General features: G+C 46.9%; 1 protein-coding gene across 2 annotated transcripts in view; it reads right to left on the bottom strand.

Moving 5' to 3' along the window:
* The window catches only part of FRMD6 (FERM domain containing 6), a 38,678-nt gene that overhangs the window by 6,592 nt on the left and 13,641 nt on the right, over positions 1 to 18,445 (bottom strand). For both annotated transcript variants that reach the window (XM_078608438.1, XM_078608437.1), the window contains exons 5-14: positions 17,774 to 17,850; positions 16,155 to 16,341; positions 15,059 to 15,214; positions 13,221 to 13,286; positions 8,085 to 8,156; positions 5,255 to 5,429; positions 3,912 to 4,177; positions 1,970 to 2,123; positions 1,018 to 1,155; positions 315 to 406 (exon numbers count right to left, since the gene is read on the bottom strand). In XM_078608438.1, the coding sequence (XP_078464564.1) occupies positions 315 to 406; positions 1,018 to 1,155; positions 1,970 to 2,123; positions 3,912 to 4,177; positions 5,255 to 5,429; positions 8,085 to 8,156; positions 13,221 to 13,286; positions 15,059 to 15,214; positions 16,155 to 16,341; positions 17,774 to 17,850 (1,383 nt within the window). The remainder of the gene's footprint in view (positions 1 to 314; positions 407 to 1,017; positions 1,156 to 1,969; positions 2,124 to 3,911; positions 4,178 to 5,254; positions 5,430 to 8,084; positions 8,157 to 13,220; positions 13,287 to 15,058; positions 15,215 to 16,154; positions 16,342 to 17,773; positions 17,851 to 18,445) is intronic.

The raw sequence follows: 18,445 nt of genomic DNA, 5'->3' as shown, positions 1-18,445 counted from the left end.
GCTGTCGTGACGAAGTTGGGGTGTGCGTAAGGCTCGCTGGAATGCTTGCGGCTCAGCAAGAAATGTGCAAGATTGCTTCTCAAAAAAAAAAAACCCTGTTAAGTGCAGCTCTTTTCAAACCAATAAGAAATGAGGCATGCAGAAATGTCATGCAGAAAATAATCGAATGACAAGCGAAGATGTATGGCAGGAAATGGAATTGCCGTGAAAATATACATGCGTGCACGCTCCATGCCACTGAAAAATGAGGCCACACTCGGTGTTCACGTTGCTCATTTCCGTGAGGTCTCGGTGCAGTGGAGGAGAGAACGTACCTGCCCTTTGTGCGAGGACGTTATGCCTGGGCTGCCTTGCAGTAAATCCGGAGACTCTGATAAGCCACAACTCAACATCTTTACCACCAGCCCTACAATAAAACATGATATATTAGTAATAATAAATTATGATGTATTTTACGGTCACCAACCATGTAAAAAATAAAAACCCTATACCTACCTGACATTTCACTAGAATTCATGCTTTGCACTGGTGGAGCAGATAAAGCGGCGATGCTGAAGAGTAATAGCAAGCGCTCTGAGCCGGCCACTGCTGAGAACTGGGTTCAAATTCAGTTCTTTTCAGGGGCGCCGTGATTAAACCAAGGTTTTCGAGTGAAGTGAGTGGATGGTCTCAGCCCGGTTACAATTGTGTACAAAAAATCATTATAAAAGAAAAAACATTTTCTCAACAAGGCTAATGTTCAGTTGTGAGAAGTTAAAATAATTAAGAGAGTCATTCAGCAAACATGTCTGCGCAGCAAATGTGAAAGTGCAGCACCCCCTAAGTGTGTGCCGAACAGAAGCCACTTGAATAGATCTCAGAAGCAGTTCTATACCATCTGCTTCCACTGGCTGTTTCTCCAACGGTGGCTGATGCACAGCTGTGAGCGATTTACAAACTGATTCTTTGTCTCATGGCATGATTGGCCAATAGCGCAGTAGGAATAAACTGTGGGCGTGCATGTACATTCGTCTTTACCGGCGTGCGTGTTAACACAGGGAGTCTCCAGGTCCTCCTGGGTCACGTAGATGTAGGTGGAGGAGATGGAGTCATCCGTGCTGTCCGCTCGCTGGAGGAACACCAAGTCGCTGGGATCGTCCACCAGCATCTCCACTTCTGGACGAGCGGGAGGACAAAGGGGCAGGTCAGGGGGTCACGACAGGTCAGGTGGGCCACAAAAACTCCTCGTGGAATGCCCACTCAAGAGTCGGCGAAGCAGGGGCAGACCGAGACGCACTCAAAGACGATGTCGCGTGGTGCATTGAGTAACGTCGTGAAATTACGTCACAAATAATGAAGTCACTGCGAGATGCGCCCATGGTGTGTGATGTCATCGCTTAGGCCGAAAAGACATATTTGTTGTACACAGGTGATGTCATTGTGAGGTTTGTTCCTCTTTTTCCTCACCGAGCCCTCACTCTGTATGCAAAAGTCCAAAACAGTCACTAATACTAAGCATCGCAACACCATTCTAATGATTTAGCACCTTGTCTCCTATTGAAACACATTCCCAATTTGAAAACTACCTCAAATTTGAGTGAATGCTTTCCCCACGATAACTGCCAAGCCAAAGGATCTCCAAACTTCAATGAGCATTGGACAGTGGTCAGCCCAACCGGCGGTACCCCGAGCCAGTGATAGACAATTACACATTCAGCGCCAGCGCCAGTCCCTCCACATGACACCAACCAACCGTTCACTTCCCACAAAGTGGGTGCCATTTCATAAGCCACAGAGCTGCGCAAATCGCACCGAACTGGGATTCGAAACCTACAACCCCATGTGAGACTAAATCGACCGTCGGTGCAGAGATTGAACCTTTCGGACTTTCCGTTCGCGAGTCGAGTGCTCCACCACAGTTTAAGAAGAACACGTTGGGCGGGCGGGCGGGCGGGCGGGTGGGTGGCGGGGACGAAACGGAGGCCCTCACCGTGGAGAGGAGAGTCGCCCTCGGGGTGCTCTTGCCCGGCACTCCCGACGCCGGACGTGTGCGAGCTGCTGTGGCTGTCCACCGAGCTGCACGCCTGCAGGGGCCCCTTGCGCCCGGCGGAGACGCATGACATCCTCTCCGAGCCGGGACTCCGCTGAGGCGGGGCGGGGTGGGGTGGATGGGGGGGGGGGAGTCAAGATCGCCAGGGCAAACAAAGTGGAAAAGGCAACAGTTAGCAGCCGCGAATGAGCTTCGATCGCGGGCAGTGGGTCGCGAGGCAGGCCAAAGGCAACGGACGTGCAGCAGCCACGTCGATTTAAATATCGCTGCAGGTAATTATATAAGCACAGTTCTGATATAAGCAACAACACCTTCTATTATACTGGTGGTGGGGGAGAAGGCATAAGGCAACTTATGACGTCAGCGCACTTTGGTTATAAGCACACACGACCTTGCTCCTAAGGGGAGTGTGCCTTTATGCAGCTTCAAATGTAGTTAAAACTAATCGCCCAGTTGTGTGTTTGGTAGCATCTCGCGACGACTGTGGCCGTGCCTGCAGTTGTCGCCACAATGGATGGACGATGTCTTGTCTCAGCCATGTACCTTTTGTACACCCTGGGAGTTGCTCAATGTCTCCTGCTGTGTGACTCACAGATAGCAGTGAGGCGCTGCTCGTCAATTAATCCTCAAGTCTGCCCATTTCTCTGCCTGCTCTCTCCACTATCTCTGTGACAAAACTGTGTTCACGACGATGGCACCTATGTTTTTTTTTAATCGTGCTTGTAAAACAAGGCCAAAAGCAGTCCCAGGTGCGCTATTTACAACGTCAATGCAATTTGGATTACAGGCATGTCCCACGTGACTGGAGATTAAGGTGTTCCCCAGTACTCAAGTATAATTCTACTGCCTCTTCACTGTTCAGCAATGGTTACAATTGGTTTGCTTCAAATTGCAATACAGCAATACCCCGGAATTCTAGGATGTCAAAGTTACTTGATATTGACAGCATAGGTGAAGTAGCCAGTGGCTCAGTAGACTAATACCACGTGACAGAGCCACTGCTAAGACCCTGGGTTCAAACCTGGGTTCCAGCCACCTGTGATGAAACTGCAGTTTCAAGTGTAGCGAGTTATTTGTTTTTGGAGTCAATAATTCCACGATAAAACATAGTGAAGTTGGGTTTCACTTACTTAAACATATTCCAGCTCACACAGCGTTAATTTTGGTTCAATTGCCAAATGATGAACTTTGTTTTCAAGGCATACAAACGGTGTACCTACAGTATGGATGCAGTGGCGATTTAAAGTGACTTCAGAACAAGTTGTGTGAAAATAAATATTTTTATTCTCAAGAAAGAATGAAGTTGAGGGCCCAAAATTGGAGTTTCACTGGTAAAATTAATGCAGTACAGATATTTCAACAAAGCATAAGGAACATAAGTTAAAAAGTGCGCAAATGGGCGTGGAGAGACGTATGATTACATTGAGGGACAGAAAGATGAATACAAGGATTTGAAAACGTACATAGGTTAGTGACATAATTCAAACTCCAGTCTTAAGTGGGCCTGGGCAGGATACATCTCCAGAAGGGATGATGGCCGATGAGCGGGCAAAACAATTTACTGGCAGCCAAAGGAAGGAACGCACCCAAGGGGGCGTTCACCACCAAGAGTTGAGCGACAAGATCAGGTCGTTTGCAGGTGCCGAGTGGATTGTTGAGTCACAGCACCATGACGGATGTCGCCGCTTGAAAAGGCCTTCATCCAACAGGAGACGGATCGTGCCCGACGATGACGACGACAACGCACGTAGCCTTCCATGCCAATCGGAGGCGCTCTAGAAAGCCTCGTGTCGCCTCGCGGTAATGACGACGACTTCGCGCAAAGAGTTTAGAAACGGCAAAGGAAGGTTCGCTTTCAACGAGAGATCGAAACGTCGCTCACCGGGAAACGCGAGCAGGGCTCCTTCCCCGGCTGCGTTTTGGCGTCCGACTCGATGCCCGACGTGTTGGTGCTGCCCACGCTGCTGAAGGAGCCAGCGCCGGCCCGTCCGGCCGCGATGCCGCCCGCGACGACGCTGCCGCCGCCGCTGACAGTGCCGCCGCTGCTCTCGCCGCTGCTCTCGCCGCTGCTCCTGGCCCTCGATCCCAGCCGCTCCAGCTCCATCTCCAGGGCGTCGCTGATGTAGGATTCGCGGTATCGCTTTTGCGCTGAGCGGTGAGCGCGGGCGGGGGGAGATTGAATGGGGGACAAACGAAACGTCGTTGATGCGCCCACCAGCGGTGCACGGCTGGTGTGTATATATCGGTGTTTGCATGTGTACGTATGGGTGTATAGATATAAATGTATCATTAAGGTGCGGAAGCCCGTGTAGGTGGGGGAGGGAAGGAGGGTGAAAAAAGGTAAAAGGTGCAGCCCTGCAGTTATTCGTTCATGTCACTGCTGGCGGAAGGTCCTCCATAAGAGAGAGCCAGGCACCTATGATTAGTCACCACTGGCACCCAAAATTAATGCATTTTATATGAACTAAAGATTATTACTTTCAGACGGCGTACGAATAGCTTAAAATATAGTGGACAAACAAGGGAGCAGAATCAAGCACATTTTAGCCTTTAAATTTTGTTTATTCGAATTCGTGGTGAATATCGGCTGAAACATATTCAACCAATATACTCCCACACCTCCGATTAGCACGGTTGGCTACGTGTGGTGCGAAATATTCATTTGAATTTTGAAAAATGTGTTACTGGTGCCAAGGTGGGATCCAATTAAAATATTTGGAGAGTTAACAATGGTTGACAGGTTCCATCTTTGTTGCCAACCAATGGTCTACTCTTGGGCTCCATATCATACACAGATGGTCATTGCCCGTGAGATCGGCAGTCCACGAGCATTGATTTCAAGCCAGCCTGACTCTGCTGATGAGACACTGTTGTCAAAACTGGTCCAGAGTTTGGACGTCTCAATACGATGCTGGTGAAACTATGCACTCCCAGAAGGCTGTGCGTCTGACGGATTGAGTAAGACTTTGATTCATGTAGAGAGACACAAATATGAAGGAGACAAATTGTCTGCTTATTACTTTGTTATTTATACTCTTCACAACGATGCGAACGATTATTTTGAGTTGTAAAGTGCGTATTAATGTATGGTCATCAGCTTTCGCACCGCACGTAGCCAAACGTGCTAACTGGGGGTGCTAAGTAAGTCTATAGGCAGACCGGCCTCCCAAGCATCTACGCGACGACAGGAAGCGTTCGTTTTGGGCGCGCAAACTCTGGACTCACCCTCGGAGTCCTCGAGGCGCCGGAGATGTCTGAGCAGCGGCTGCACGGTCATGAAGAGGCGGTGGCTGGTGCTGAGAAGCAGCAGGAGGTGACGCGAGCGCAGCGGCGAGCCCGTGTAGAACACGAGCTTCCGGGCCGAGGGCAGTCCGTCCGGCTCCATCTCAAACTTCTTCCCCTGCGCACCAGCACGAGCACGATCGTCATTATCATCATCGTCAATGTCAGCCATGATCCATCCACTGCTGTTGAAGGCTTCCCCCCCCCTCCTCCAAGCTGTCGCCATCCCCGTTGTACATCCTGAAATGGCACTGCCAGTAAAAAGAAACCGCTATCACCAAGCGGAGGGCCACGTCGTGTAAGGGGATGGTCATGTGATTATAAAACCACACGCTTGTTTCCGCAGTCACTTAAAAACAACTTACCCAAGTAGGAGAGAGATCACTTTTGCGTTTTTCAGAAATGATTTCTCGATGAAATTAACATAATTTCCGGTCACTCTCAAGCGACCAAATGGATGAAGGCCTCCTAATCCCCATGTCGGTTATGGGAATTTTACTAACCATACTTAACCACGCTGATCAATGTGGGTTGGTGTAAGAAGGGAGCGAGGAGAACAGGACAGATTCGGATGTAACTTGCCACTGATGTTAGAGCCGTGGTCAGGAATTGAACTCAGGGTTGGCGACGGACTCCACCCGCGGGTTCCTCAATACCAAACATAAAACAATTAATTGATTTGGATGTAGCCCTTAGCAGTGGAGAATTGCTTATGCAAGGAAGTCAAGTGAGGCTTTAGATCTCGGACCGTAAGCCATGGCAGTAAAACTGGTTAGGACAACCGTTGTACCTTGCGGTGCCATCCAGAGATAGCATTGCTTAACCCGTTTGATCTGCGCCCACTCAAGCCAAAGCCTGTTTGTAACCTCATTGTCTCGAAGGGAAATTAAAATGACAAGGACTTCTGCTCTGATAAATTTGTTATGCATGCACAAGCAAATGCAGCGTACACAGTAATTTCAGAGTGTCATGAAAATAATAAATGGTAAGATGAACAGCCCAACTTATTTAAGGTGAAAATGTAAGTCAAAATCATTTAAGGAAAGGTGCTCACAATGGAGAGGGTATTGTTTTCATAATAAAGGTTTTTGGGTTAGATCGCGTAAGTATAAATGTGTCGAGACCCTCCACCACACGGCCAATCAGTGAGGGATTTGTCACGTAAACAAAACGCCAATTAGTTACTACTTCAGCCCACCGGTGTGTTTGAAGAGTGAATCCACAACATTCACATTTACGCTGGTAATTACATCCAGCATCATCGGGCGATTTGCCAGAATAGTGTTAAACTGAGGGTATTGTTTTGTCTGGCTTGTTATGTTTTCATTATTAAACTGGATTTATGATTTATTAATTTAAAATACATTTCAGCCAACATGTGTGCATATTTTATATATATACTGTACATGCTGCAGAAATTAACACAGGTCGAGTTATACAATTTGTGGGTATTTAGTTACCTAACGCGGTTACCCAATTCATCCACTTGGCTCCACAATATTTTATCTAAGCACAGGTCTCTCTTGAAAAGGAGACTATTTTGCGCAGTTGTTGTGTGCGCACAGCGGTGCAGGTTATTGCTTTCGGGAAGTGCGCAGTATTTCTTCGCGCGATGGTGATTGATGCCTTGGATTCAGGGGGGACGTGGGGGGGGGACTGCTCCAGTCGTACAAGGCAGCGGTGGCTGCAATTGAACGAGCACAAGGCACAATGAAAATTAGCGTGGGTATTTGGAGACCTGAGACTAATTTCAGAAAAGGGAGCCTTGAATTTGAGACAGGCCCAACTCGGGCAGGCATTAAGCGACGGGAAAGTGAAACCACTGGGTTGAATGGGGGGGGGGGGGGGATGGTGGGGGAACAACCCTCAATTAATATATACGGCACAAGCAATCACTCTCGAGGTCACTAATAGTTTTAAAGGAAGCACTTTTAACTACGCCGGAGAAAATATCTGCATCGTTGCCGTGGAATTATATATTGTAGTTTGGTTAAAAAAAAAACACCGCTTGGCACTTTGTGGCAGAAGCCATGAGTCAGTGGAAGCACCGAGCAAGATGGAAGCTACTTTGCCTGGTATACACAGGAAATCGTGGGTTCGATCCCGACCTTGACGCCTGTTGTGTATTTGGAATTTGCATGTTCTCCCTGTGGTGGCGTTCAATTTTCTCCAGGTCCTCCGGAATTCTCCTCCACATTTAGAAACGTGCATTTAAGAGTATTCATTCGGCTGCTATAAATTTCCACGTGATAAGCCACTTCGTTGAGCTATCATTTGTGGCCAGGTCGCTTCTGAAAAAGAGCTATATAGCTCAGTGAGCCTTACCTGGTAAAATAAAAACTGTTTTAGTTTTAGTTAACGCTGAAGGCTCCCAAGCAGCTCAAGGGCCAAATAGATATTAGACGACCTCCACCAAGGCCATGTATGTCCATGTTCTCTTACCATCTTCTATCACTCCATCTCGTAACAATCTCTCCTATCTATGCGGTCTGTTTCACTCTTCACTCATCTATGTCCAAATTTAAGACTACATTTAGATATTTTACACCTTTCATCTACACATATCTCGTCTACATATCTTCTCTCGTTTCACTACATCACTGAGATCTACATCTCTTGTCATAACAATGTATTTTTCTTGGCTACCAACTGTCTGTCATCTCACTCGTGTTTCAAACATAAAATCTCCTTCGGGCTTCCAAGAGACCAGCACCACCACTGCTGCTATAAACGAATTAATGAATCACGCTGGCATCGACCGGTCACTCCTTACCATGAATATGAGTTTTCCAACATTTGACCACGGGAAGTCGTACAAAAGCTGCTGGCTCTCGGCACTCAGTCCCTGTGCAGACACACACACACACGCGCGAATTACAATCCCGCACACACAGCATTATGGCATTTTGACATGTAAAAGTAAAAAAAAGTATCTCATAGGCAAAGTAAAAAGGCTGCACACAGGCACTGCCTTATCTACGATCGTTCAGGGGGAAAATTTGCAATGCAAATTTAACCAGCCATAATGCATTTTTTTTCTTAAATCGAATTAAAAACAAATGAGCTCCAGATTGTATCTGTTGTCTCATCGTATCTACTGCCGAAAGAACAAATATTTTAAAAAATCCGATGCATCATTAACGCTCCCTTATATCCAGGGATTAATTTCAGCCGGGTCTGCCCGTGGCAGCGGCCCCCTGACACACCCCATCCAGTATACAGTACCTCTGACTATGGCTGCGGCTACTAATCACGTGCCTAAAATATAAAATCAACTCAACGATTTTTATTTTACCAGGTAAGGCCCACTGAGCCATATAGCTCTTTTTCAGAAGCGAACTGGTCACAAATGATATCCCAATGGAGTGGCTGATCACGTGGACCTGGAGAAAAATCCACGCGACCATGGGGGGAGTATGCATACTCCAAATATAGAGGCTTCAAAGTTGGGATTGAACTCACGGCCTTCTTTATACAATGCAAGGTAGTTAACATGTTGACACCGTGGTGCCCCTAATATATACTGCATTAGGCTGACATTTCTGACAATGGCCTTACTTCAGAGCTAAGATAGGGAATTGAGTTGCACTGACCTTTTAGTTGGAGTTTGCATTTTACACTGAGGCCCTCAGAAAACTGGGGATTGTTGGGAAAGTTGACCAATGAGCAGCTTTGAATTCACATATGAACAGTTTACCATTTAGTAGACATTGCTTATCAAGCAAACCTGAGGAAAGTATAAATGGTAAAATTTTAATAATTAAAAACTGATTTTCCATATTGCAGTTCTTCAGTCGCATGAAATATATTTTTTTTTCTGATTTTCATATGTTCATATAGACCAATGTTCATGCCATTTCAAAATAGTGAATCCATCAATTCTATTATAAGTGTCCCAGTTTTTCCCAGCGTCCCACAGTATAAAGTGCAATTCCCGATTCTAAGTAGGTCAGTCTACGCCCTGGCTTTGCTGTTTTAAAGAAAGGCCATTGCCTGAAACATCGTCATCATCTATCGTTTCGATGCGAGGCAGCAACAGGGTGGTCGTGGTGGAGAATTTGTCTTATTCACGTTGGTGCACAGCTGCCAATTCTGTTCCTTAATTCACGTTTCTGTTTATTGTATGCGCATCGTTTAGCAATCCTGCCTTTCATAAGCAAGCCACAGGTTTCATATGTTGTTTTTAATAACAAAAAATGTCAAGGCATGGTTTTTGTGTACAAGCGTATTAATTAGTTCATTCATTCATTGCTGTACCCTTTTGTTCCACTTATTATTGTGCAATCTCTAGCCAGAAGGTATGATGAAAAGGGACTGTATATTTTACACCATCATTTCGAGCAACAGCAGCACCTGGTGACACGTGACTAACAGCAACAGCCAACAGCAGCCACCATTCACCACTAATGATGGTGACATCATCCCACAGCACGTCTGCCAGGCGAGGTGCACGTTGAGACCACGTGCTGTACCAAAGGCTCGCTGGCAAATAATCCCGGATGTTATGGGTTAACTGACTGAGATGACCGAGTGATGCACCACCACTCCCCAAACATGCACACACGGACAAAACAAGTACAAATGTGCCCCGTGTAGCCTTTAACAGACTGCTGGGGGAAGTTGTCAGCGAGCACCCATAATGGCCAGGATGGTGCACGAAGGGGTGGTATGGCCAACACCATGCACATAGATTGACCTGTGCCAAGCTAGGTGCATTTACAAACGAGCACTGCGAGACTCGCATGAAGGCGACAGCAGATGCGTACCCGGGGGGGGGGAGAGGGAGTGGGGTCATTTGACTCCACAACTCAATTTTTTTGACAGCCATCGTAAAGCCATTGACCATTTTAGAAATCTGCAATGTTATAAATTGTAAATAAGTAATGCATCACTCTTGATGTATACGCCTTATTAGAAACATTTAACAAAATAAAAATGAAAACTTAATTGACAGGCAATCAATATCGTTTCCTGAAATTAATGACTCTGCACTGCCGTTGAAACAATTCCCCCCCTCCAAATTGTTTCGCTGGGTGCGCCAGGGGTGACACCGCCGCACAAGCGATGGGCATTTGGCAAAATAACTCATGACCAGAGCTGATGTATTTCAGGCTGCCAGGACATCATAATTGCACATGGGGGACCAATAACGTGCAGATATGGGGAAAGGTAAGATGTAACTTGCCAAGAGCGGGGAGTTTGGCCTGCAGGAATCCAATTAAATCTCTCAATTAAATCTCACTGAATTAGATTAATTCAGAATCTTTAGTTATCTTGGAGAACGTCGTACTCAGATTGTAAATGTTGTGGCTTGGCTCTGCAACACACCAGTGTGCTGTACTAGTGACGAATTGGCATGTTCTGTTTACGTGATAACCCTTACTAGTTTGCTGTGTCGGGTGGTGGCGGGTTTTATCGACACATTTATATATTTACGCGATCTAACCCAAAACAAACAAAAAACCTCTATTATGAATGATATTGGTCACGAAAGCCTCCTACCTGTTAAACGGATATCCGATGAGCTATCGAGCTCTATTAATCAAAAATATACAGCATGAAGCTGATACTTAAAATCAAATTATAAAGCAATCGTAAAAATAAGCTATAACTCTTAATGAACCAAATAGTGGATGGAGGGTTACCCATGCTGTGTAGGTGACGGGGGGTTGTCACCACGCTGGCCAGTGAAGACTGGACCAGAGGGAAAGCACTGCTCTAGTTGACCGTGGCATTTTTTGTACGCAGCATGGACGGGTTGTGCTTTTTCTGTAGGATTTTATTGTTTACGTATGTGATGTTTAGATTTGTGTACAATGAATTTTAGGTGTTTCTTGTAATGTTATTGTTTGTTGCGGTTGAACCCAAATCAAGAGCCGAATGGCTCACAGTCTAAATCCTAATAAATGAAACTAAAACTGAACGCAGGTGATCGGGTTCATTGCCTAATCGTCCTTAACCGACTGAATTACAATTAGTAAGCCTAATCCTATAATAAGCAAAGTGTGATACATGGGGAAAATAATTTGTAGACATAACTGACAAATCCTCGAATCAGTTCGCCTGGCATTTGTTTTTCGGGTGACAGGTGCCGCTCCATAGAGATCTTCGTGATTGACTCTGCAGAGTCCAGGAACATATGGCCACGTCTCATAGCGAGGTGGCATTTCAGAAATGGATTATAGCTTCAATCTGTGCAGATCTTTTGAGCGATATCCCCTTGTGTGCGATTTTTCTCTGGGTGCTCAACTGTCCTCCCACGTGCCAAACAGGCAAACATTCATGAACAGCATTGGCCAAATATCCACAATGCGCAGGGCTCCTCAAAAAAATGAAAAAATACACTTTCATTGAGATTCAGTGAGATTCTCCTGGGTAAATAACAGACATTTTAATCATTATTCTTATTATGCTGCCATGGTTGCAATGGTGAGCACTGGACTAGCAATCCAGAGGTTGCCAGTTCGATCCCATCATCCGGCGCGTCAGTTGAAACAATGGGGGGGGGGGGGGGCGAGTTTCTCCAATCGCGCCCCGATGCCTTTGTCCATCCAGCAGTAAAAATGGGTCCTCCACAGTTGGTTGGACCGGCAGATATCTAGCCAGTGTGGAGGAGTAGGCCAAATACTCTCTAGAGGGGTTCTCTAAAGCTCCATCTATTGGAGGCCCTCCCTGTCAGCAGTGTCTTGAGAAAGCAATTGCAGGGCTGCATCTTTACTTTTTGACCTTTTATTATTGTTATAACTGAAGACTCCCGTGAAAACGCTGCTGTGATAGAAGTTGGACCAATGAACAGCAGCACGAGGTCACAATGAGCATTTCCCAAAAGGTTCGGGAGAAACGGACGAAATCCAATCCATTCGTCAAGTCGGCATTGGTTAATCTGGCATCAATCTGAACGGACTGCACTTGGCTGAGACAGCATCCTTTATAACGTGGCACACGTTGCGTTGTCAATTGGAGAGACCCAATGTATTTCATCCCTTAAGATGAAAATAGAGCTGTTTACACCGATGCCAAGCATTATTGATGAATATCATGTTGCTCCACAAGGCAGGCGAGGAATGCCTGGCCCGAAAGAAATTCCACCGGCTCATGCCGTCGTGGCTACACGCACGCGACTCGCGTCCCAAAAATATATTCACCGACAAATTCATATTTATAGACTCGTTAATGTGGGCGCAACAAAGCAACCTTTGGTCTAAAAGAACTCTCCAGAAAGACTAAACAAAGGCCTCTGAGAACGCAGTCAGCTGTCCGTGGGGGTCCAGACATGAAAGAGTCAAACTGTAAACATAAGAATGCTGACATGCCCCAACGAAACTCTAGACTGGTGAGAACACCACAGACGATTTTAAACTCACAACCGTTTTTCCAAAGTGGTCGTAAACAACAGGATGTGACCAACATGTGAACGCACTGTATGTGCTGTATATATATATTTTATGACTAACATTTCTTTTGAAATGTTATCCGGGGTTTATATAAACCGACCTTACCGCTCCAAATCTAAACCAGAAACAGCCACGAAAAATATAAATTCCACATTTTCCACGCCGCTGTTGCTAAAATCAAGGCCAGTGTCCGGTGAGCAGGCGAATGTCTGAGATAAATACATTAGCCCCCTGCACTGACCCCACTTCGTATATTTTCATTGCACATTATAGAGGTTCACTTTACATAGACTCTCGACCATCCAACCACCCTGGGCCCACACACCCTCGCACTATATAAACTACCACCATGGATTTTTAAAAAAAATATTACAAAAAACCGCCCAGGTTTATTCAATGTTTTCACTGCAGCCAAGTTCCTCACCGCAGTGTTGAAGATTTGTTGATTTTATTTTCGGGGTTCCATTGAATTGAGTGTTTGGGTAGGGGTTGAACCTGCTGTGTTAGGCACTGACCTGGTAAATCTGGAGACCTTTAAGAGTCAATCCTAACAGCAATGTGGGTTCATCGTCTTTCTTCTCCTGGTGGAATGAGACAAAGACAAAGTGTAGCCTTCAGCAGATTGTTCGGGCAAGTGCTGTTAGCGGGCACCTATGAAGGCTGGCATGGCGCACGAGGGGGTGGGTGGCCAATGCCATGCCCAGCCACCTTTGTCTCCCAGTGGTGATGTTTTCACACCACAGCAGCTGAATGATCGCTCCAGAATGAGAATACACAACACATTACAACATATGGTATTAATTAATATGACGTCACTGTATTAAAATCGACAACACATGAATGGAATCCATCTAGAAACAAAATGGAGCACCAACATCACTGAAAATCTGAACAGTGAATATTTAAATTTTGATTTAAAGCTTTCGTGACTGCAGAGATTCATATTCTTGGTTCTTTCGGTAAAGTCACGTAGAAGTGAAATAATAAAATAATAAAATAATAAACATATAAAACAAGATATAGATATGTTTTTCACTTCTACGTGACTTTACCGAAAGAATCAAGAATAGTGAATATTTATTCACAACGCTTTAGTCTTCCGTAGTGCAAGTTTGAAAATAATTGCCGAAAAAACGCATTCAAACGTGAGGTCAACTAAGATTGTGGACATTGGGGAAGCGCAAGCATATACATGGATACGTGTGACTTGACAGGTCAACTACTGATGGCGAACAGATAGACACAAAAGACCCCCGTATAGCCTTAACAGACTGTAGGAGCAAGTGCTGTTAGCGAGCACATATGAAGAAACAGGCACAGCAACTAAAGGGTAGGCAGACAAGAAGACAGGCAGGACACAAAAAAACAACACAACAGACAAACAGAAGTGGATGACACACGACAGTCAGCCGGCCAAATGCAGAGGCAAAAATATTGACCAACATTCAGACACAGGGAGACCCATACACAAACAAGCAGATAGGCAGAAATCCCACACGCAGCAATGACAGGCAAAACGTGCAGATATGCAAATAGAGGCAGGCAGACACATAAACAGACGAAGCACCAGACAAACACAAACAAATTTCCCCGTATAGCCTGAATAGACTTTCGGGGCAAGTGTGGTTTAGCTAGCACCTTATGAAGGCCGGCACAGCACAAGTGTGGTTTAGCTGGCACCTTATGAAGGCCGACACAGCACAAGTGTGGTTTAGCTAGCACCTTATGAAGGCCGGCACAGCACAAGTGTGGTTTAGCTAGCACCTTATGAAGGCCGGCACAGCACAAGTGTGGTTTAGCTGGCACCTTATGAAGGCCGGCACAGCACAAGTGTGGTTTAGCTAGCACCTTATGAAGGCCGGCACAGCACAAGTGTGGTTTAGCTAGCACCTTATGAAGGCCGGCACAGCACGAGTGTGGTTTAGCTAGCACCTTATGAAGGCCGGCACAGCACAAGTGTGGTTTAGCTAGCACCTTATGAAGGCCGGCAAAGCACAAGTGTGGTTTAGCTAGCACCTTATGAAGGCCGGAAAAGCACAAGTGTGGTTTAGCTAGCACCTTATGAAGGCCGGCACAGCACATGAGGGGGTGGGATGGCCAGAACCACGCCTGGCCTTCTTTTTCTCCCCAGTAGCGATGTTTACACACCACACCAGGCATTAATTTGAGGCTGAATTGGCCTAGGGAAGGCCCAGGACCGGTTCAGAAAATCGTCACAGGTGTTGGCCTATGAGTGGGAATAGAACTGGGGTCGCTGGGTTCGTAGCGCAGCGCGTCAACCGCTGCACTAGCACTCCTCACAACTAACACGCACAAACAAGCAGGCAGATACACAGGCACAGCAATGACCAACCTTGAAGAGGGCATAGAAGTGCACGGGCACATCCTCGAGCCTCGCCGCCTCGCGGATGTAGCAGAGCTGGCTCTCGTTGGCAGACATTCCGGCCTGGTCCTGGTGCATGGCTGGCACGTGCCTCACGATGTAGTCGCCGCCGCGCTTCTTGATGACCTACGAAAGGGAGGGTGCGGAGCCGAGAGGGTCAGTCAAGGGGACAGCACGGCACTCGCAGGGCCGAGAGGGTCAGGGGCCAGCACGGCACTCGCCTGCCCGAGAGGGTCAGGGGAACAGCACGGCACTCGCCTGCCCGAGAGGGTCAGGGGAACAGCACGGCACTTACGCCGCACCTCGAGATGAGCACGCAGATCCCGTCGTAGCACCACTTACTGTGGTGCAGCCAAAGTGGCTGCGTGGCTGAGGGGGTCACAGTGCTGAACTGGCAATGCTGACAACCTGGGTTCAAATTCGGGTTTAAGTTGAGCCTCAAAAACGCAGCTCCTAGTAAAGTCCAGGTTGCTCGTTAGGTTAAAACAAAGCGCTGAGATAGCACCACCGAGATCCAAGGTTCAAATGCAGAATCAGAATATTGATGTATCCTGGAGGAATTTGATGAGCTCTAAAGCTCTTTTTCACAGAAGTCCAGTCGGGGCGGGTCAGAACATTACAACAAATACAAATTACAGCCACCTACAATGAAACCATGTCTCAAAGTGTAGCTGAGTTTATGGGCTCAGCCCAGTCACCAATGACCCGTCACAGTAAAATGTGGTCTTCCAAATTATTTAGCTCTTCGATTTGAAAATTGCAGTTTTATTCCCCTCTGTATCCCTAATGTGAATAAAGCGGTCTAATTAAGCGACTTCAGAAATAACAAAGCTTTAGGTGTAAATCAGACGGCCCTGAACACGCAGCCTGATCCATCCAGCAACATCATGACCGGTGCTTGGCTGTTTGGGTTGCATCTGAATTCCTATAAACACTTGATGAAAGGACTCCACCACAACGGACGTAGACCTTGCCCGACACGGCAAAAACCGACCGTGTATTGTTCACAATGGGCGGAACTGACTGTGTGTGGACGCGAGCCAGCAGAGGAGCACACAGCACCTACCCATGCTGGGAAGTAGGCCTCTGGATGGAAGTAGCGGCCCTGGTGCCTGGAAGGCCGGAAGTCCCCCAGGTCGGCCTGCAGGGCGTGCGCCGCGAGTAGGAAGTACGCCTCCTCCCGTAGGGCGCACTGCGAGCTCAGCACCTGGCTCTTCAGGTGGTTGTAGTAGTAGAAGCGTGCCACCCTGTCACTGCGCATGCACCGCCGAGCACAGCCACCCAAGCAACACGCAGACACACACACACACAGGTCGTGAGTACACAATGTGTCCGCGTGCAGCTCTGCACGCTGGCAACTTTCTTACTCTGAAAAGAGTTCCTAAAGAAGCTTCCACCGCCTAGAGCGAAACGTCAAACGTAATTCCAAACAAGGCACAGCACAACCTGAAGACATGGCAGAGAGCTGTTCAACAGCAATAACAACAACAACCGCCATTCGTCAACAAGTGGCGATGACGTCTCCACGGCGCTTATGCCAGGCTATGTGCCTGGCATATAGCAAAGCCACGTGAAATGTCGAATGCCAACTGGCAGATCACGGGACAGACCCAGGTGCCATTAGTTGACTGAATGAAATAACTGGCAGGTGCCCCAACTGTGCCCTCAACTGCGCCAATTTTCTGTCCTTTAGCCGCCCGGCGCTCGACTCGTTGTTGTGAGCGTTGCTTCTCTGCCCTCCATTGTTGCTGGAGGGCGACTGCCTCCAACTGCCTAGTAGCATCCCTCCTTCCTTCACAGAGGCCGATCTTAACACCAATGGTACCAGTCATTAGCAAGTCTACTCAACAACAGAAAGCGCAAACACCTCCGCAATAGTAATGTCACACAATTACACACCTCCACCTACATCGCCGCTGATAATTAAGATGCACTCCCATAAGACTACGTGCAAACATGAGGAGGCGGCATTATATATTTAATTTTTATATTTATACGTTCATATTCTCCACAAACTCGCCTAGAGATTATGTTGTATTAAATTAAGGGACAGCATCGGCAATGATACACAATCTTGATTTGAAGCTTTCGTGACTGCAGGAATCCATACTCTTTGGTTCTTTCGGTAATGTCACGTAGGTATTTATTTTATACCTACGTGACTTTACCGAAAGAACCAAAGAGTAATTATACACAAGCACAAGTAAATAATGCAGTCCATGTGTCATGCAATTTCAATCAGTTTACTCAAAATTGGGTGCAGTAATCATCGCACTGCACTATGAATCCAGCGACCCCCATGGCAATTTGACGTAGTCACAATTCAACGTTTGCGATTACATCCTCGAAATTGTTTCATTGCAAGCACTGCATGGACGACATTTAATGGCAATTTTCTGATTCTTAGCCCTTCTAGACAACCAGAATCCTTTGTAAAGATGGCCGATTGTATGTGTTAGCAATACGCATACAGATTGGCAAGCAAAGAGTGGGGAACATGTCCGAGAAGATGACCACGGAAGAGATGGAGCAATGAGATCAGTTCATGTCCAGCAGCAGCAGCAGCTGGGATGAATTGTTGCATCGCAGGACCACGAGAGATGGCGACGACTTGGGGAGGCCTTTAAGGTTAGCGACGATAGACTGGACAACCTCACAGATGGAGACTCACAAAGCCAAAGTTACCTGATCAGCTTTCCGTTCTCAACGTAATATTGCACTCGGAAGTGAATGTTGAAGGGCGGCCCAAAGTGGTCAATCCCCTGCAAAGAAGAGAGGCGGTTTCAAACAGCGTGGGCAAGACAAGAGCCCCTCACCCACCACTCACTCACTCACTAACAAAGACCTCCAAATAGCCGTTATGGGTGGGGGGGGAGTGGTGGCACCGTGGTTTGCCCACTCAGCTCTGAACCTGCTTAACTTGAGTTCGATTCTCAGCCACAGCCAACATCAGAGGCAAGCAATACCTAAACCAGTTCTGGGTCCTCCCTCTTCAACTCCCACCCACCAGAGTGAAGTATGGTCAAACCATGACTGAGACAGTGTGGGGAGGGATTCATCCAACAGTGGGGCTGTACATTATTACTCATTATATTCATAGTCATGACGTACTGGCAGGGCAAGTGATTTTAACACTTAGGCTTTCGCGACCAATATCATCCATACACAGTACATAATGCAGGGAGTGTGGTCAACATCACACTCAGCCACCTTTGTCTCCCCATTGGTGATATTTTACACACTCAACCAGGTCGTCATTTAAAACAAAGATCCACCCTGTAACATTGAAAAGACTGTTGGGGCAAGTGCTGTAAGAGAGCCTCTATGAAGGCATAGCATGGCACACGAGGTGGTGAG

The sequence above is a fragment of the Lampetra planeri genome, chromosome 30 (genome assembly GCF_965212315.1).
Source record: "Lampetra planeri chromosome 30, kcLamPlan1.2.h2, whole genome shotgun sequence".
Classification (NCBI taxonomy): domain Eukaryota; kingdom Metazoa; phylum Chordata; class Hyperoartia; order Petromyzontiformes; family Petromyzontidae; genus Lampetra; species Lampetra planeri.
The sequence above is the reverse complement of the archived record's forward strand: the minus strand, read 5'-3'. Positions and strand labels throughout refer to the sequence as shown.